Source organism: Pyxicephalus adspersus, chromosome 5, assembly GCF_032062135.1.
Source record: "Pyxicephalus adspersus chromosome 5, UCB_Pads_2.0, whole genome shotgun sequence".
Lineage (NCBI taxonomy): Eukaryota > Metazoa > Chordata > Amphibia > Anura > Pyxicephalidae > Pyxicephalus > Pyxicephalus adspersus.
In genome coordinates, this window is record NC_092862.1 from 45331889 (window position 1) to 45354295 (window position 22407).

A 22407-nucleotide genomic window follows, 5' to 3' on the forward strand; every position below is an offset into this window, starting at 1 on the left:
TATATTCACCGACACCTATCTAAAGATATCTAAAGATTTATAACCGTAATCAGGCAAACCATTCCAGTTATATATTACTTCAGCATTAAATTAATCCCTATGCTAACTGTCCTAAGATAATATTTGGTATGGAAAATTGTTCCACTCTTAATAAAGTGTGTGGGTTGTTCTTGGAAGATAGGCAAGTGCAAGAGTGAGAAAAACCTACCAGATCGAAAGCTCTCTGGTTACTTATTCTGGTTGCTGATTACAGTAATGTAATCCTATAGGTTTTAAGGTTGCCATTTTTGTGGCTACTCCTAAACCCAATCCAGTCTAATTGCCCTAAACAGGATTTCAACCCAATAAATGAAGTGATTTTAAAGTGGAATGTGTACAAGTGTCGAATGATCCTGACGCCAACTCAAGAGAGATCAAACCTGGCAAATTAGCAAAACCCCCCAGTGGGGTGCTCCACGTCTTACTGTGTGCAGGCAAAAGCAGGAAGTCAAAGCCAAGAGCCATTGGCCTGCTGACACAGCTGTAGTCAAGATAACTCCCATCCACTGGTACTCATGAGGGATATTTAGTTACAGAGGAGAAAACATAACAAAGCCAGGAAACAGATCAGCACACTGCAGATTTAATACACTCGTGGGATACCGCTGAGTTTCAAAATGCAGATGTCTTAAAACATTTCTATGCCTGTGTGCACTGCATGTAGCTCTCAGATGTGGGCAAAAAGGCAATGCAAAATGAGATGTCTGAAAGTTAAACGGTAGTTATGTTCATGAACAAAAAGTGAGACTTCCATGGATAAAGATCAGATTTTAGACTCATCTTGATTGTATTAAAACTACAAAAAAATATTGCTTAAATACTGTATGCTGAAGAATACTTTTCTTTGTGTTTGGAAAGTTTCAAAATGATGAGCCCTGTGAATTCTGAGAATTCACAATCCATGTGGTTTTTGGGCTCTCTAATGCACTTTCAATATTCTTCATCTTCATTAAATTATTGTTTATTAGTCTAATGCATATCAGTGCACTTAAGGAGATTTCCTACATATAGTTTTATTCTCTGCTGTCATGCATAAAAAATGTACCCAAGCTCTAGTGAGTACCAGCCCACAAGGGACACTTGTTTTATAAAGCTATATAACTAGTATTTCCTATTTAAAGAGTTTCTGTCTCTAAAACGCTAACACAAAATAACTTGCATGTGTGCAGTGCAGACACCTAGAAATGCTATTACCAATAACTTTTTAACAGCTGCTACCTTCATATTTCAATTAGAAGGAGAGAGTATACTCTAAGCAGGAGTGTGGTGTATTTCTCTTTTGAGCTGTTTTTGGTAGATATATTTTGAAGGACAATGCTGAGTTATAGGTTTTACCCAGTGTTTCAATTTTAGAGCAATCTGAGTCATTCAGAATCAGCTCTTAGAGAGTGGGTTCAAACAGGGCCCTGGGCCCCATCCTGCCATGTCAAGGGATAGAGTCTTTGTATACATCCACAAGTATACATCCAGGTAGAAACATCTATAGGTGGCCTTCTGCAAGCTGTGAAAAACTCACTCTTCATGAAATCAATGAAATGGTTGGACACTTTTCTGTGAAGAACTCTCTCCTCATGGAACCAGGACTTGAAGGGATTGCTTATATGGAATAACAGCATCGTATAGTGTGTACTTTGCATGGGGCTATTGTAGTTATTAGTTACAATAACCAAGCAATCCTGAGCAATTCCAGTTTCCTGATTTGAAGTTATAAAAATACAAATGAGCGCTACTATGTTAATTATCCTTCTCCTCAAATTCTACCATTTTAAAAGCATGGAAAAGACTAAAGTAAATGATGTCCAGCTTTACTTTTTTCATGTGGTATGTAAAACATTTTACTGGGGGGTAGGAGTAGAATAGAAAGGCTTCTCTATGTAGCATTTATGTTACACCACAGCTTACATTCTTGATGCAGTCAAATTCTTCCACAAAGCCTTACTGTTACTTTACAAATGCGCATCAGAAACACCGAGGCCACACTCTGCTTTTGCCTGGATTATACTTGCTTTCCTTTGTGCAATGACAATAAATAGGTCCTCACTAGACATCATGATCCTACCCCCCGCCAGAGTGCTTCTATGGATTGTCATAGACGGGACATAACTAGAACTCAAGTACAAATCTTCTTTTAAGGCCTCTCCCATATGAATAGACCAGCACCCTCTCCCTCTGGGTTTCCCAGGGGTGGGGACTTTTGAAGGCCTCTAAATAGTTGATTAAAACACTTTGTACCTAGTTGCTTATCTAGTGGTGTAGAATTAAAAGTAGCAACTTTTTCAAAGCACAAAGTATGAGTTAGAGCTCTTGTATGACAGTCAAAAATCTCAAGTACCAAATCCAGAAACTATGTAATTGAAAAACCTCCTAAAGTAAAAGGTCATCTCACTGTAGTACTGGTAGGTATAGATTTTATGAGAAAGGGCAAATCTAGTCTGATTTCCACACTATTGCTACAATAGTGGCAACACTCTGTATAAAGGATAGATGACTTTTTCTCCTCCTTTATATTCACATAAGAAATTTGCTCAATAATCCCTATGGGTAGTACAACCGAAACTGCCTTACTTGCCTGCATAAGGGGAACCTGGATACCAACAAAATGGTGACCTCTCAACCTGCAAATTGTCATCCAGCTGGACAACACTACATCATACATACTAATGCATTCTCTTTTTTCTTTGAAAATCCAAGCACAGAGAGGAAAGGCCAAACAAAAGAAGAAAAAAACACATTTTACTTTTGTCAGTGTTGTATTAGTTTTTGAATGAATGGAAAAGATTAGAAACCTTGCCAATTTCTACAGCTATCAGAAGCTTGTATACATAGATAACCCCTCACTTACTCTGCACGGGACCACTGTATTACAAGGCAGGAAGTAGGTGCATTTCTCTAACATAGTTGGAGAATTATACTCCAGTAAAACCTGTCAGGAGTTCCCATCCTTCTCCACTCTATCCACAACTTAATTCTGGTATAGATACACTTTAAGTGTACCATGTGCATAAGATGACCACCTGTTTTATCTGACTTGGACTTGTTTTTGGTCTGAGTTTTTTTACTGTTTCTCCAGTAACTGGCCAACACAAGCTCACATTTAAGGTCCTTGATGAAAGTCCTAGAAAACATGACCAAGATGAGCCTGCATGACAATTTCCATAGATATTGTAATACCAATTTCTACCATCCTCCCCCTAGTCCTAATTTTCAAAAAGAGACGTCAGCAATGTTTTTTTTTTAATAACGGTTCCCTTTAACTTTCCCTTGTAAAATGATCTTTTGCCAGAACCACAAAGATGTAAACTTGCATGAAAAATAGTTTTTAATATTCCTAAATATTTTCTTTATTTTACATCCCACTGCCAATGGTATTATCTTTCCTTGTCTTGGCTCCTGTTTATGATTTTCAGGTTTTGAATTGTTTTGTTAACAACTCACTGCTTAAACCATAGACCTGACTAGGTATTGGACTTTAGATTTTATCATTTTATGGGTTGAATTGTTTCAATAAACATTTCATTCGAATTGGTTTATGTACCACAATGTTTGTAATCTTATCCTATCTTGTCTAATGTGTCCTATCTTGTATTATAACTAGTTTTGAGTCATACAATTGTAGTTCATGCAATGCTATTATTCTAGTACACTGCATAGACAGAGGTAACACCAGGTTTTAGAGCTTTAGAGCGTACATCTTTGAAGGTTCCAGGGTTACTTTGTTGCTTCTAGTATGCCCTTTAAGATGTGAGTGAGCTTGTGGTTCTCAAATATATATAACCTATACATCTTCACCAATGTGAACACCTCCAAATGCCTTTACCATTGTGCCAGTTGGGCAAAATGAGACTGCATTATGTGTACATAGTAGAGCATAGGATACATTACAAGATTTTTATATTTTTTGCAAAATTTTGATTTAGGACCACATTCAAGTTTATTGATATGTCTGGTTAAATAGCTATCGTAAAAACCCACAATGTGATAAACAAGTATATAAAAGTTTAGTGGGCCAAATATGTAACCCAAAATGTGCCTACATTTTTGGAGTATCCAGCATTTTATTTATATTAGCAAAATGTATTTTGTATTTTAAAATTAATTTGTATGTAATAATAAATCCCCAAAGTCCAATATGAGTGAATACCATGAAATGATTACATTTGTCTTGCATGTAAGTTAAAAGAAAAACACCAGCCCTCTCTGGAGGCTTTGCTTAGTATAGTAACCTCATACTGCCCTGGCCCCAAGGGAAACATTCCTTTGACCCCATGCACACTCACACTTCAACTCCTCATCTTTCACAAGCTACACTGCAGATTTATAGTGAAAGAAACAGCTTCTAATGGAGGACAGATTACTGTGATGTAAATTAGTTGTGACGACTTGCTCTATAATATAACTTCTCCTCAAATCTCCAGCCTATAAAGGCGATAAAGGATCTAATGCTCACAAGACTTTATTTGGGGTAGAAAAAAATCTGGCTATTTGTGAAACGTGATATTATCAGATTACCAGGAAGTCATTTGTTCTGGGTTGTACTTACATAGTGAATTCTTTTAAATTCTTTTCATTAAAATAATGTTTTAAATATTGACTTTAGTACAAAAAATTTGAATATTATTTTTTAATTAAAAAATATATTTAGTTACAGCTAAACTGCCATGTTTTTTTCATTAAAGACAACATTAAATGCATTTTTAATTGCAGTTATTACCTAAATTTGTTTTGACATTTTGTAATCCCCTGTACAGCATTTCTCAGAGAAACAGGAAGCATAAAAGGGCAATCAGATATGCTTTGTGCACGTATGATGACAAGGAATATGCTGGCCCAGTAGAGTGACGTTAATAGAGAGATTAACATGTCAGTTTCACAGGAGAAAACCAGACTGTACATGACAAAGTAACCAGGTTGTATTGTTTAATGTCTACTTGAAGTATCACACTTTTTATTTTTTATTTTTTTTAATCCGGTTTCCTAGATTTGGTTTGTTGCTGATTTTACTTGAAAATGCCCGAAAATAAATTTTTTTTCCCAACGAAAATGCAAATTTTATCTATTCTACTTCAGTGCTACACTAGCCACAAACCTCAGCAAAGGAGTCTCCATTCTGACCTCTATTGCAGAGAAAGGCTAAAGGGATGTGTAAAACCAGTCCTGTTAAGGTGCTTATGGTTGCCTTTAGAGCAATGGGTTTGCAACCTAACTCCAAAAATTTTAAAATATTTTCTTGCAGTGGCCCTACACCCCAATGTAGAGTAAATCCTTGTTTGGGTCTGCGGGGAATGTAAATAGCAAGTCTAGTTAACTTATTTCCCCACTCACAGAGGCTTGCCTGTGTGTGACCAGCGCCTCTAATCCTCTTCCATAAATTGGTCTGTGCTGCAGTCACAGGCAAAGCTATCATCCCTTACAATGCAGAACCATAAATCCTGAACTATATATAATGACACCGAGGGCTCTCACTCAACCTGGAGATTATTTTAAAGAAGAGCCAAGAGAAAAGCTCCAACGACTTTGAACACAAAAAGCACACAACAGCCTTGAAAACCATAAGGCTTTATCAATACCGCCATCACCACATAATAGTAATTGCACAGGTAGTACAAAATGCAAGAGGTATATGAATTTGTATTACCGAAGATGCTTTTCTAGTTCAAATCTGCTCATTTTGACATATTGAAGTCCAGGAGTTCACAGACAAGCAAGGTAATTTTAAACTTGTGCACAGCGAAGAAAGTATTTATTCACAGTAAGTAATTAAATAAACAGTCATGGGGTCTTGCTGAAGCTCTTTTGCTATATATTTATATATATATATATATATATATATATATATATATATATATATATAGCAATATCCACTTTCCGTTATGAGTTACTTATAGTTTTGCATTAGGCTGTGACTTCTGAAAAAGTTCCCCAACAGTAAAATTACATTTAGAATCATATTTCCATGATATATTATATTATTATATATCTGCACAGATGCTACACTACTTATTTCCTAAATGTGGTTTAGCCAACGCATGTGTTCTCAGCTACAAGTTCAGTGGTGCGCACGGACACATACCAGGCTGACAAGAAATACTTCAGGTTCTAGTACACTACATGGCACGTGTTAAATGGCTTTACACTTCATTAAACTTCTACAGGTCAGGTCAGTATCAGGTCTTATCCAATAAATTACCATTGGGTTGTCATAAATATAGCTGTTTTTGCTTTGAATACAAGGTTCACACATGGTTATGATCTTGTACATGTGGGAAAATAGGTGTAAAGAGGTATTAGAGGATTGGTTTCACAGCTATCATTAAAACAAACAGTAGAACTGATGTCTTCACATGTGTGCCATAACTGCAGGCTCCCAGCATGTCACCCAGATGGTGCAATGTGGACAACTTGCAGAATACACTGTACATCTAACTAGTTGTTATACAAAACAAAGAATCATTAGGTTCAGAATCTGAGTCATCGTTGAATCTAAAATATGTATTAGTTTGTATCTATGGTATTAGACAGAAACACATGATGCCAAATTCAGGGAGTTTGGCATCATGTTCCTCAATTTTGTATTCAATTTTAGTATTTTTACATTTTGTGTAGCTGCAACACTTTCTTTTGGGATCCAGGCCTGGAGTGTCCAGGAGGGAATGGGTGGGCCAGACACTCCATACCTTTTCCTGGCCAAAGATTGAGGTTCATGATGAATTTGGCATCATGTATTTCTGTGTACTACACTATTTAAAGATGATATATACAGACATATATGTATACAGGTCATCCCCAGGTTTATGATATCCGACATACAGACGACTCCTAGATACGAACGGGGTTTCTCTGCTCGCTCCCGTGCAGGACGGAGGCTGGATGGGGGGAGGGAGGCTGTTTGCATGACATGCAGAAGAAATCTAAGGTTGTGAGTGATCTTAGGGGGTGAGCTCTTTCTGCAGCCTCTTGTAACTCTTTAATGACCAAGACAAACTCTGCAGTTGTTTCTTTTTGCATATAAAAGCACAGCTTGCTCCAGAAGTTAATGAATGTCTAGGCTCCATAAACTTTTTTTTTTTTTTGCTTTGTTTGAGATTAACTTACAGTGAGGATTTTATATAGTAAATGACACCACGCTGCCTAATAATATGCGCTGAGACAAACATCTGTGCCAATTGCATTTATTAAAATAATGTACCTGTTTCAACTTACATACAAATTCAACTTAAGAACATACCTACAGTCCCTATCTCGTATGTAACCCGGGACTTAAATATATATATATATATATAATATATATATACATATACATACACACACACATACACATTATATTCATATAATGTTGCTCTGTACATTATTCTGTACATATGGTTTTAGCTAAAAATGTGGCACTGAATTCCTTATTTAGTATCACACTATACAAATATGCTTAAATATAGAACACTGTGTTTCAGTTTATGTTTGGTTGAAATAAATACAATTAAATTAAGTTAGACTAAACAAACAAGGCATAAACATCAAAATCATAACTAACATTGCTAAAAATAATTTGCATTCTGGAGATCAAATGTTGTTTATGATAATGGTTTGCCATTTTGGACATAAATGTTAATGTATGTAGTAATGTAGCTTTTACATATTTTACACTCTATGCCACAGTAGTTCCACTGCCCACCATTCTATGCCACCATATTAAATACTACACACCATATTGGTAACATTTTTTGGTAACAAGGTCTGCTGACAATGTCTTTTGTGATGCTGGAAAATCTGAATGTTTCATATCTTTTTTTTGTAAATCTAAACTCATGGACCCGTAGACTAATTCTATGAAACTAGATTAGATGGCTAACTTTGAACTGAACATAATGCCAGCAACTGAACTGGTTAACTCGCTCTACTCTGAAATCAGAGATTCCAGACTCCAGATTTGTATAAACTATAATTACAGTAAGTATTGCCTATAAGTGTCGAAGTCAAGGCACTTGTAATCTTTTCAAAATATACAGCTAACTGCTGAGAACATTCTTCGGGACTTCACAATCATACAAAATAAATATTATAGGCACACCAGATGTATATGTCAAAAACTATTTAGCTTAATACTATGTGATTGTATATGTATAGCACTTTTAAGTCATATTTGCTGAAAATCTGCCCACAAGAAAAACTTAGTTGAGGGTAGGTTGACTCTATTTTACATAAATAAGTGCCAAAAGAATAATAAATTACAAACTTCTTTTTGAGATGCTAGAAGTTTTCTTTTCAAAGTTGTATTAATATTTACAGCTTTTAAACATTTGTTTTTTTAACTGATAACTACTATTTTTAAAGTTCAAATGCACCAAAATATTTTTTAGTTGTAGATAGATTTTTTTTTGCTGTTCTTAACCTTCTAAGTTTTAACTTTGCTTCCTATCCATATTATAGCAAAACCAAGTGGGAGTGGCTGCCAATGGGCCACTAAGATTTAGGGGCTTGTTGATTAGGCCAGAGATCAGCAATTGGCATTGCCACATTCACAAAAGTGACAATTAGCTGAAATCATGGTCACTATTATTATTGTTTGCAAATTTACTACGTGGCGACATTTATAAAGTTTGTTAAACATCTGCAGATAGTACTGCCATAGGCCACAGTGGGGATTGTTGGGTAAAAATTGTCTGAAGTACCCTGATTAAAGCCGCAATTGTTACATTTCATATGGAGATCACTTATTCCATTCAAGTGAATTGCATTTCTGTTTTGACATTTAGGTATAAGTTGTAAATAGGGCACAACAATAAAAACACTATTCACCACCATACAAAATGTGATCAAATGTGGAGGTATAAAAATTGTTGGTCAGATTTTACAAATGGAAACAAAAGTGGCGATTTGTTGTTAGATCAGCAACTCCTTATAAATGATCCCTATTTACAGCAACAGTAAGGTATCTGAAGAGCTGTCTTCCCAGGGTGACAGTATATTGTGTGCCAGTATATTAACAAAAAGTGGTCAGAAAATAATTTGCTGGGATCAGGGAACAGTCTCAGCATACACCAGACCTTGCACCCAGGGCAAACTGGTACACCCTTTAGAGCTTACACCTAGAAGTGCAAGAACCTGAGGCACAAATGTACCCTGATACTGAACATAAATTTTGGCAATGCAGGGAGAAGAAACAAACATACTTTACAAACCCTCTCCTTTGCCTACTAACCTTCATTCCTTCCTCTTCTTGTACCTAGAAACCCTGTATAGGCTCTAACTGGATCTCTTGTTGGAACCAACACTGAGTGCATTATTTTTATTACCCAGGTTTGCTTTATAGCTGAGATGATGTCACAGAAGAAAATTATTTTTTCACTCCTTAGTTCCTTCTATAGAAGATATACAGTGTGTCTAAATATGATTATACAGTGCAACAGACACCAAAGGTTTACCCATTCTATTCAGGTTCTCACTTTCTTGAAGTAAGGGCCTGATTTACTAAAGCTCTCCAAGGCTGGTTACAATCCTTAACCAAATCTATTAAATGCTTTTTTTTATTACTTTTTTATAAACAAAAAATTTTGGAGAGTATTATTAATTCATTCCCCTTTAGACTAAATTAAGCATTAATGCTAAATCTTAAATGCTTAAAACTAAGGCGGGTTCCTACTACTACGTTGTTGTTTTGTCTAAGGGATGATAAATATATCTTATCTTATTCCTCCCTCTTGCAGGCTTCCCAGTCTTCATACAACTGGCCTCTTTAATATTGTTATTGCCTGAACAGTTAGAGCTCTGACGTTATTCCTTACAATGCTGGATCATCAGCCTGACATTTTATAGGACATTGAGCACCTGCCACAATATAAAGCTAATAGGGGAAAGGTGGTATAATGTAAGTTTATTTTACTAAATAAACTTTGCTAATAACCAAAACTCAAAAATTACTTTTGATTTAATCAGGTATTACTATTAAACTGCAGGTACTGGGGGTTCAGGCACATTTGTTCCCCAGCGAATAACCACAATTGAGCATGATCAGAATGCATGCTTAAGCACTGATGTATGAAAAGAAAATAATTTGGAAGCCATGTTAAGTTACTGCCATATGTATGACTAACAGGATTGGGCTAAATGAAGAAACAAATTGAACCCTAGCTCCCCATCCAAATCACAGGAATCCATTTGGGATTGACTTGCTCTTTACTAACAGGGTTCCGGATAATATTTTCTGTCATTGTTGTGTAACCACTTCATAGCTTCCATTGTCACAACACTAAATAATGCTTAATGGATGCCAAAACACATACTTGGTAAATAAACACAGACAGAACATTAATAAGCCACTAGAAATATGTTATTTGGCACAGGATAGCAGAGCTTATTTCTATCTAAACAATAATAAGGAATTTAATTCTGCACAATAAACACTGCCAAAAAAACTATAGCTGCTTCTTTAGAGGAGAGGTTTCTTTTGATAAATATGGTTTTAATTAGGGATCTAAATTTGGCTATACGAAGCATAGCAATAGACTTGTTTTGCCTCTGTAAATCTGCAAAACATTATGTAAGAATATGATTACAAGCAACTTATCCTTAGGCAATATTGTTCTTTATATATTGTAGCTTTTTAAAACATTTACAAACACACATTCAATTAAAGCCTAAATTGCTGAATTCAGTTAAGTTTTTTAAAAGGGTTTTGCAAAGCATTAATAATTTCTATACCTGTAGTTGTTATGGGCAATAACAACTTGTTTTTGCATTTTTTTAGAGGCCTCAAATCTAATACAAGTATGAGCATGTTATAACTGTATTTGTAAATGTGATTAGTGGCTTTTTAAATGGAGCTTGTACATTTATGTATGCTGTGTTACTTGGTAAGGTATGCCTGTGCTCAGCTTTGTCCTGTTGACATACCAAGCATTCCAATAGAATGACATTCTTATCTACATGGTACCATTCTGACTGCCATCACAGGAAGACTTGTAATGAGCCACAGATGTGAACCAGGCCTTGTGATGGGGTGGTCATGAAGAACAAGGCAAGGAATGTCAATGCTCCACCTAGGTGACTGACACATCTGCTTTGGTCATTACAGACAATATCAAACAAATAACTCTTTTCTGGATAAACAACACTATAATCTTATTAAAGAAGAAAACAGTCCATCAGGAATGCAGGGCACACATGTTCCTTATATCATTGCAGCAAATGTTAAACAAAAACAGACGACAAGGAAAGTGATAGTTCGGTGTTTTGAGTGGAATGCTAGTAACAATGATCTGCTCAAAAGATGTTCACCCAACTTGCACAATAAGTGTCTGTTACATAATCAGAACAACATGGCTCCCATAGGACTAAACTAAGTTTTAATACAAAGATATTACTTGGGCAGGGTCCTCTTCTCCTCCTGTGTGATTGGGCCTGATTTATTAAAGCTCTGCAAGGCTGGAGAAGATACACTTTCATCAGGGAAGCTGGATGATCCAGCAAACCTGAAATGGATCTGGTCCAGGATTCAAAACATTTGCTAGCAAATGAATTCCAGGTTTGTTGAATCTCCCAGCTTCCCTGATGAAAGTGTATCCCCTCCAGTCCTGGAGAGCTTTATTAAATCAGGCACAATATTTTCATTTATCATTGTCATCTGCAAACCCTATTTAATGTATAGCTCTGCGTAATATGTTACTGCTTTATAAATCAAGTTAATTAATAGTAATATTTATATTTTTATTGTGCCCAACACTTGCAGTCCCTGGTTATCAGTTGTTATCAGCAAAGCCAGTTAAGAGAACCTATTTTTTTGCAGCAGAAATGTAAAAGAAGTACTATATACCTAATAGTACCTAAGTACTATATAAATAATATATAAAGGATATTAGGGCCTAAGCTGATAGTACATCAGCTTTTTCTTTCTTGTGCCTAGAAAAACCTTGCAGATGCATTGTGACTACTTGCTGCAGTGCCCTGTGTGTGGGGAAACATGGAACTTCATTTTAGGGAATGGTAACACCTCTGATTGCCTTACTTATGAACCTCCATAAGCACAATGAGCCTGATTTATTAAAGCTCTCGAAGACTGGAGAAGTTAGACTATCATGGGAGACCCTGTGTGATCAAGCAAGTTGACAAGTGTTTTCAGGCTAGGTACACACGTGCAATCGTTCTCATCGGATAATCGGTCAGGGCTGATATCAGACGATAATCCTACACGTGTACAGCGCTCGTCGTCCACCGTCTGAACCACCGTCCTGGCGGATCCACCAACAATGGACAACGAACGATCCTAATGGAAGTGAAGGGGAGAGAGTACAGCAGGGTGGCGCTCTGTCGCCCCCTCCATACAGCAGAACGGTGCAGTATGTACATCACTAGTTCATGCATCATGCTGACATTAGTCTTTGGAAAGGATCATGAAGCCTCATTCCTGGACCAGATCTATTCCAGGTTTGCTGGATCACCCCAGGTCTCCATTGATAATCTATTTCTCCAGTCTTGGAGAGCTTTAATAAGTCAGGCCCAATGTGTGTAAAAAACCCAGATTCACTGTGTGAATTAAATGTAATTTCTGTGGTGTCTTCCATTGCTACATCCCAGATGCCGTGGTATACTATAAGCTCCACTCATAGCATCAGGTCAAAACCAATGCCAATGGTAAACACAGATCACAGGAATAAAAAGAACAAACACATGTCCTTCATTCAAAAATATCATAATGTGCAGCTGCTTACAAAAGAAAGATTCTCTTTATAATATTTATTTCATAGTTGTATATTTCAGCTATTAGTGACAAATTATTTAAACAAACATGTATTCTGTAAACATGGGTTGGATTTTTTTAAGATGTAAAAGTCTTACATGAAGCCTTTAGGAAAATGCTACATTTGTGATTTTACAATTAAGAGTCTTTATTTTCATTGTGTCAACTTTCTCTGGTGTACAAGAAAAAAATTCTGTGATTCTGTGGAAAAGGGTAGGATATGGATAGCTTTGGGTAAAATATGGATACAGCCACAATGTTTCCTACTCAGTTCTTAGTACTTAATAGGGATACCTTCATGGTGCAATATTACTACAGTTTGAAGTAATGTAAGTTTCCAAATTTCCAGACAGGCAAAATAACATTTCTGCAGTAAATATATTATATTTAATAAGCGAGAACAGCTGTGAAACTCTCAAGTTTTCTTTAACCACAAATTTACAAAAGAAGAGAACACATGAACCACCCCACCTCAAGTATTCGGAAAGTGGCCAAGCACAACAACAGATCTGATTTTGTCGTAATTCCATTTGAAGGTTGCATTAAAAATACAACGTTCTTCAGAAAGACAATTCTACTGTTTAAGAATAACATTTTTCTGTAGCATCCAATTCCCTAAAAATGTAAAGAACTATAAATTGTATACAAACATTGCTTCATAATAAACTCCTTTGCTGAACTCTGCAGAGGATATTTGGTCAGAGTAAATTGTGCCAGAAAGTGACCAACAAATGTTTCCAGCTGCCTGTAATTCTCAAGTAAAAGCCAGATTAAATATAATCTTTCAATAGGGTTTAGTAGGATCAGCAGTTTGTATGTTTATGTTTTTCTAAGACAGAAAAATCTTTAAACCATTAACAATGTCCCAAAAAATCTACTTGTCAAGATTTCTAAAAATATAATGGGAGATCCTAATAAACATGTTTATAGTTTATCTGCTGCAAGTGAATCAAAATAACCACACGATCAAAATATCAAACTTCAGTCCTGCAAATGGCTTAAAGTGGGTCAATAAAAAACTTGGCTGTGTACGCACAAGACAAACTAGGGTCTATTTAAAAATGTTTTCATATAAGATGCATAAAACTTTCACCCAATGTTTAAATATTTTTCTAAATGAAGTAAGAAAAGTGTGTGAATCTTGAGTGACAATTGTATGAACTTTAAGTTAATACCCGCTAAGTGTCTTTGGTACAGTAAATGGAACTATGTCTAGCTATTGGGTAATGGAGCTCATGTTATACTAGAGGTCTCTGGTCTTAAATTTGTTGTCCTCTTCTATGTTTGTCCTTTATGTGTATTTATTATATTTTATGTATTTCTTTATAAATATTCGTATTATAAAAATGAAACTGCTGAGCCCAAGAACAAGTGGAAATTTGTGAGTAATAAATTATGACAATGTAGTGACAATTGAGACAATGTAGTGTCTGTGGCATACTGCACAGTTGTGGGAGCAACACCTGCAACAACAGGAGGGCACCAACTTCTTTATCTTCTCTTTGTCACCCCTGCACCCCTCTGGCACATCCCTGGTATCTGCTGTTCCATGAGTTCTCCCCCCATGTGGAATAGCACAGAGGTTAATTAAATGTATATTACCTCCCCCAAGACATCAAGAACCCTCTGAACTTGAAATGAAGTGAGTGATAGCAGGCGGCTGCACGGAATAGAATGGGCTGACATTGGGGGAGGAAATATACTGTACTTTTATTCATTGGCTGTTGAACTACTCTTTTATGAATGAAAAGGCAATCAATGTGGCTACATTTTATTAAATGACCCTTGAGGGATGAGCTACATAGAAAGGGAGGCCCAATTAAAGTTTTTCCAAGGGCCCCATGATTTGTACTATGGCCTTGGCACACTGGTCACAATTACTGCAAAATGTGGATAACAGGGGTGGACATACAGAGATGTAGCATGTGTAACAAGGGCCCAAGGCCCCCCATCCCCTTTGTAAGCATCAGACTTGTGAGAGGATCTCTTGTACATCGGCACTGATAGAGAGACCAGGCAATGCAGCCGAGCACTGGAACACTTATTCCTGTTCTTTGTTGCTGCTCTATAACACTCAAACACAGCTCAAATAGAACATCTGGATGGGTAGGATGAATTGACAGTTTTGTCAATTCTTTCTACCTGTCCAGATTTCCTACTTGTGGTAGTGCTTCTGTGTTAGCCAATCAGAGGGGGCAGTGCAGGGGGATGTGGAGGTGGGCAGTGATTGGAGATGGGAAGCACATGGGGTGTGGTGTGGGTGGAGGCAGGCAGTGATTGGAAGTGGGCTAAACATGGGGTGTGGTGTTGGTGGAGGGCGGGCAGTGAATGGAGGTGGGTGAGACTTGGGTGGGGTGTAAGGGCACAATATGGGCGTGGATGGCAGGTGGGGGCCCACTGCTACATCAGCCATCATATGTAGAAGCCTTCATTTATACCATTTCATTCATACTAAGGCAGGGGTGTCAAACTCAAATACACAGAGGGACGAAATTAAAAACTTAGACCAAGTCGCGGGCAAAACTTGAAATTTACAGTGTAGAATGAGTGTGCCCTACACTTAGGGGTTTATTTATAAAGCAGTGAATCTGACATTCAAGGAAACATTTTCTGGTGGAGAATCAATTACTGCTGTTGAAATGCATGAACCTGGGAGATTCTTCACAAGGAGATAGTTTAGTGAAGGCCAGATTCATAAATAGCTTTATAAATAGATCCCCTATCCCTATGATAGAAAAATAAAAGATCACAAAAGCTATGCAGAAAAGAAGTCTTTTGGATTTTGTTTATCCTGGGGTGTGACAAAACTTTCACTTTGGTGTAGTCTGCATGGTTGTCATTACTATAGTAGGATAAGTAGTCTTGTTTCTTCCTATTGTTTTTTCTAATTGTTTTACTTTGCCAGAGAATGCAATGTGAAACCAAATTAATTGCTACATTTATTTGGTTTCCCATTGCATTCTCTGGCAAAGTAAAACAATTAGAAAAAACAATAAGAAGAAACAAGATTACTTACCATACTATACAATATACAATTCTCTGGCTTAGCTGTCAGTATAAACTCCGTGGGGTCCACATACAGGCTGCTGTTCAATAGACACGAGTGATGCCGCTACTTCAATTACCGGCATCACTTGTGTCTATAAAATGCGGGGCCACACATAGGCAGAGAGGCCGCTGGTCTATAGACGCGAGTAATGCAGGGAAATGTGAGTAAATTGAAAATTGAAAGTAGCGGCATCACTCACAACTATAAAACAGCAGCCTAATATGAATTGCAGCTGGCCCGCCATTACTACGGATTGCAGTAGCGGCGGGCCAGCTGCAATTCATATAAAGAATTATTTTGGGGGCCAAATAAAAGGACGTTTTGGGCCAGATTTGGCCAGCGGGAAGAGTTTGACCCCCCTGTTCTAAGGCATTCTAAATTGAATGTTCATCCTTTTCAGGATGCATGTAAAACATTAGTTTCATGTAAGGGTAGAAATTAAAAAAAAAATTGTGAAATGCTTGTATAGTAGTATAAGTATATGGGAGCAGCCAAATAAGGTTGTTAGTGGGTAAGAATATAAGAAAAGATTTACCGTAAAAATACTGCTTGTGTATCATTAGGAGCTAAATCAAAGCTTTTACATAAAAAAGTTTACCATGCAACACAGTGGAAGAGGTTCACAAGGCACAATGATGTAAACATGGGAGGTACTAAAAGAAAACTATAACTTTAAGGAAATAAATAACCCTAAAGACTATTTTAGTTATATGTTGCACCTAGTGGACTGCATATTTATATTCCTTGGATACTCCAACAAAAAGATCTGCCTGCCTGGCTCTGTCCCTGTTTTTCCAGAACATTTGGGCATCTGTTCAGCTGTGCATGTTCTATATCAAGGGGCCACAGCAAGTGTGTAGTCCTAAAAATCTTCCCAAAAAATGCTTTAGAGATTTTTATTTATTTTATTTAAAATTCACAATTTTAGAAGTTTTATGCAAAATGCATTCAGGTTATTTAGTTTGAAACAGGAAAGCCCAATCCTACTTTATATTTTAAGATAGATAGTGCTACTCCACTAATTAGGATGTTTCTGTCCAGCACAGGGGAGGAAGTGTGTCCCCCAGGTCTAGTTTTAGCATATCTATAAATCAGAAACTTTACAGAGCATAGAGCTTAACCTGCTGGCTGTAAATGGTGAATACATATGCAATATTTTATTGCCTGATTAAAAATAAATGTAACCTTTATTTTTTAAACCAGAATATAAAAAAATAATATAAGAAAATATATGAAATGTTAATATTCCTTAAATTGTTGAGTGGGGTATTGTTTAGTTCTTGAGAAGTCATTTGTCATTGACTAAGCCTATGTTTACCTGTATGTACTCGTATTAGCATTTAAGTTGTAGCTTTTTTTACTTTCATTAGACCATTAAAATACTTACCAAATCTCTTATATCCAAAGGACTGCACCTCCTCTTCTTCTGCAAAGTCGTCTGTAAGAAAAAAAAAAACTCTTTAATGTGGCGTCCAACCATTCTAATAGTAATAAATAATCTTCCATAACTGGTGGTGAAAGGACCCACATGTTTGCTTACCCTTCAGACCTTTGAAACGAAAAAGGAAATTTGCAATATAAATTATAGTACTTCCTCATATTATTCACAAAGACAAAAATCATAACCCAAACATCACATTTTTGACTGATTAACTAATACCTGATTAGCCTTTTCATACAACAAACGACAGGCAAAAATAAGCACATATGGGTATTTAGCTCAGATAAAATTATATATTACATGTGTTCAGCAATAAACTGATACGTTTTTGGATCTAATAGGAGACGAATTAGGGACTATAAAACTGCTCAGCAAAAAAGTGAAACCTGACCTATAGCAGCCACCTAAAAATGATAAAAAGATTTCAGTCAAAACATAAAAGGCCTCCTTTTGTCATTAAGGGTCCACTCACTCTAAATGCATCGCCCTGTTCATTGCAGGCCCAATGAAATGACAAACTGGAATTCATGAAAGAAATGGAAGATGCTTTGAACCACAGGATAATATAAGGAAATGTATCACAACACTCAAACATCACAAAAAGTTTTAAGGAAAAAACTAAAACAAAATGCATGTTAATTCAAGAGCACTAAAACATAATCCAAAAAGTATATATGATAGCCAATACCTTTCCTATTTTCATGTGCCACATCCCATATATATTTAAATATTATTTTTTCTAACCGTACCAGCATTTTGGAGACTTTAGAGGCAACAGATTCAAAAATATTTTTTACAAACAAATCCTTAATTCACACATATACAAATTTTTAAAAACGAACCATCTTTTCATAAAAACAATGCACTAACTCATATAGCACACGTGTTGCTGTATCCTCAACGTGTTTCGTGGAACTAGTCCACTTCCTCAGGAGGAAAAAAGCCTATGAATAATAGGATATTCATGCCATTGAATACAAATTTATGCAAATGTTAATCACAAAATATATTTTTTAAAACAACCATATATATATATATATATATATATATATACACTTGCATATATAGAGGTCACATGGAGTAATGTAATGGAGTCTCCCTGCCTGTGAAAACACCCTGTAGAGCTCCACATGCCCTCAGAGGAGTTACAAGCTATGTGCAGGGGCACTAGGTAAAAATGACGCGGGAGCCCCAAATGCACAGTTTTACAATACTCTGCATGCCTGCTATTAAGTCAATTGTGGCCCTGGAGAACCGACTTCGACAGGCTTTGTTTTTGCAGTCTAAAACTATAATAAAACTAAAACTAGGTGTATGCAATATACTGCAATATGCTATTCATGTCCAATCCTAATCACCCAGTTTATGTAAAACCTAGCCCACATGAAATGTGCCAGTGATAAGGACCTTATAATATACACACCCTGTAAGGGAAAATAGCCTTGGGTCTAATTAAAGATTATAGATGATTTCTGAACTGGTATTACAATAAGTCACCCCTAAAACATGAATTCATAGCACATAATTAATACTCTTCCAGATTCAGCAGTCACAAAATATTGCTGTCCAACTTATTTGCCTCACCCAACACTTATCTCCTGCCAACACTATGTTAAACTCCTTCCACTAACTCCTAATCGTCTTCCAAATTAAACTCCAAGATTATGGTTTACTCTAGGCTTGGCCCAAGTTTAGCTTCAGATAGGATTTCACTCCCACACACAGCTATACTACATCAGCAGTGGCTGAGGTGTCAAGATCTGGAAGTCTGGTTTCTTATTTTAACAAAACAGCCTTATGAAAATACACCATCATATCACTGTGTTTTTTAACACATAGTATTTTTCTCCTATTGATTTACAAAGTAAGTGCTAGATGTGCTGTATCTTCTGCGGAGTTGTTGAAAGTATTCTGCAAAAACTTGGAGAGACCTGTCTCTTGCTGATTCTCCAAAACTGCTAAATGATACTAATTAGCCAAAAAACATGGCTAAACACATCCTGTAAAAAATCCTCCCATACCTGTGTCACATATTCACTAGCATTTTATCAACCATTGTCAATCATTAGATGTCACCCAGGCATATTGGAAAGATGAAGACCCCCCTATCTTTCCTGTAATATTTGTAAAGAGAAAATTCAGCTTAACCCTTTTGCTCTGACCCTACAGCACGGGGAAGTACCTTCTTAATCTACTATCTGCCCATCATCTAGAAAAAGGTGAAATATGAATTCATTGACTACTTTGCTAATAACAGGGAGAAAATTTGTATTAATATTATCTCATCAATAGCTGGAATTAACTTCAAGCAAACTAAGTAAGTTCTTGCTCTAAAGTCAACCTCCAGAGAGTCAATGATTCCACTGGAATTTATAGAAAAACAAAGTAGATTAGATTAAGGTTATTCATATATTATCCAACATTCCTAATCATAAGCAATATTTAAAAAGACACAAAGTAAATCTGTTCCCTTCCACCAGCAAAACATCTATGCTGTAAAGCATGGTGGTGTGGTGTCTTCAGCCAAAAACAGGAGTGGTGGTAAAAGTTTCCAAAGCCAATCACATAACCTTGGAAAGTGTCAGAAAATAAGGGTTTTAGCTGACTAATTCCCCTAATTTCCACTAGTTACTAGTTTCCATTGAAGGAACCCTTTTAGGAGAGGTATATGTTGTCTGTCATGTTCAATGCCCAGGTGATCTGCATATCTGTTAAAAGTCAGACTAAAATAAAACTAAAAAACTAAAACAAAATTACAACAGGCATAGAACTAGCATTTTTAAAACAATATCATCAAATGGGTAGCCTACATGTTTTTCTCATAACAGATTATTGTGTGTGTACATTTTAAACAGGGTAGGGAATGAAGATTGTTGAATGACCCCCACCGGAACATAGAAAGAAAGTTCCAAGGGTTTTAATAACAAACACATTTAAATTGTAACTTCATTGAAAACTTGAATTAAAATTGTGTAACAAGTCAAGTGCACAGATTTCCATTTTTACAAACATGTAAATAGTAAATTACATGTTTAAAATCTGGGGGATATGTGTAAACAGCTCCAAACAGCCTTGTAAGAATTGCATGCTGGGGCGTGTATAATTAATATTAGTCAATTGATGACATAGGAAAATTCCAACACGTTTTGCAGATTTTAATTTCTCTGCTTTCTTAAGGCTTTCTTGTATTGTGAAGTCCCACCCAAATTCAAAACTGATAAACCCCAATCACCAGACTCCAAGACATTGGACAGGCAGAAGGGGAACCACACCTTCTTTCCAAAAGTTTCATAAAGTGTTAGCATTTCCTTTACTTTGTTCAGTGGACTGTGTACAGTGAGGAAGTGGAATGACTGATACTGAGGGAGCCCTAACTCTTCACAGTAGGGCAGAGTTAAAACACACCAGTCTGGGTTAGCCATCCAGATACAGTGGGCCTGATTTAACAAAGCTCACCAAGGCCGGAGAAGATAAACTATCATCAGTGAACCTGTGTTATCCAGCAAACCTGGAATAGATTTCCTAAAAGTAATTTGCTATTTGTTAGCAAATGTTTTTAATCCTAGACCAGATCCATTCCAGGTTTGCTGGATCACACAGGTTCAATAATAGAAAGTGTATCCTCCCCAGCCTTGGTGAGCTTTATTAAATCAGGCCTAGTATCTCCTTTCTTGTTTTTCTGTTTTGTGGATATAAGTAGCGAATTCTTGTTTTGGAAAATTGTCAGTGGAGTGTCATCTTTATAAAATTTCTTTTTCTAATTTTGTTTTGGTGGCATCTCACATATTTGGACTTAGGGCTCAACTTGAGTCCTAGTGAAAATGCTCACCAGAATAAAAAGAGAGAGAATTGTGCGTAGCTAATAAAAGCACATTTTTTCTAACTAAATAGCAGATTTGAACTAATCAAACACACTAAGTGTATATTATGTAACACCATTCATTTCAAACAGACAGATGTAATAAAAACCAGCCAGTGCCCAAAGTAGCATTTATTAACCGTAAGCTTGCAGGCATTGAGCACGCTCATATATCTTAGTCAGTCAAAGCACTCAAGTAACAACACATGGAAAATATGATTTATTATATTTGTTGTTAACAAAAAAAAAATCAAGTGATGTCACGATTTTGTTACATTTATCCCTTGGGGGACACAAGAGAAGAGAAAACACATGTGGCTCATGACTACGGTAATAGAAGAATGATTTGTGAAAGGTTCCAAGTTGGACATTATTCAGCATAGCATTAGAATAGTGCTCTGTATTATGACACTGGGTGGAGGAAAATCTGGGAACTTAAGTAGTGGGGGTGTAGTCATTTATGATGTCAACCAGCCAAGGGAAACCTAATGCTAAAAGCTACACAGAATACTCTGCAGCAGTGCAATTAACAAAAATGATACAATGTCAGAAGAAATAAAAGAGAAGCCTGCTTGCTGTAGTTTAAAAATACTTTTTAATTGACTTTTTTTTATACTAGATCCTGGATATGCAATCCTAATTTTTTATTCTTATTCAAAAGAGCATGAAACATTTATTTTTACCGTTATTATTTAAATTTTGTTTCTGTTTCTGAAACTTTTTAAATGCATTATGGAATGTTATGGAGTTGGGATGGTGTGAAACGTCACAGTGCGGTGTTGTGAATTACCTAATGTTACACACACTGTCAGCTTATGGGCCAGCGCAGGTGTAACATATCTCCCAACTTGTGATCATGGGAAAGAATGGCACTTAACCACAAAAAACCCACAAAAGTCCCAGAGACACATAATGCTCAAACCAAGGATTCTTACATTGCTGGTCAGTGGTAGGAAGAATGTCTTCATGTTGGGAGTCCCTGGGTGCTGTCGGTCAGTGGATAGTTATTGATTTCCCCCAGCATTGGTGTCAGTGGGATAAACACCTCACACCCATAAATAACCCCCACCATATTAGAGCTCACATGTATACAGGAACACCAGTGTAAAAACACTGTAGACACTGTACTAGGAGATCGCTCCTGAAATTATATATTCAATGCTAAGCCATGTAAGGAATGTTGAGCATCATTGGGTCATATCTATTAGAAAGGAAGCTAGCTACATGAAGTTTGTTATCAATACTTACAGTACAAGAGGAGTACTGTATCATTGGGCAGCCAGGAGAAAAGG

General features: G+C 36.5%; 1 protein-coding gene across 1 annotated transcript in view; it reads right to left on the minus strand.

Moving 5' to 3' along the window:
* The window catches only part of COLEC12 (collectin subfamily member 12), a 73306-nt gene that overhangs the window by 39763 nt on the left and 11136 nt on the right, over positions 1-22407 (minus strand). The window contains exon 2 of the mRNA XM_072411344.1: positions 17203-17253. Within this exon, the coding sequence (XP_072267445.1) occupies positions 17203-17253 (51 nt within the window). The remainder of the gene's footprint in view (positions 1-17202; positions 17254-22407) is intronic.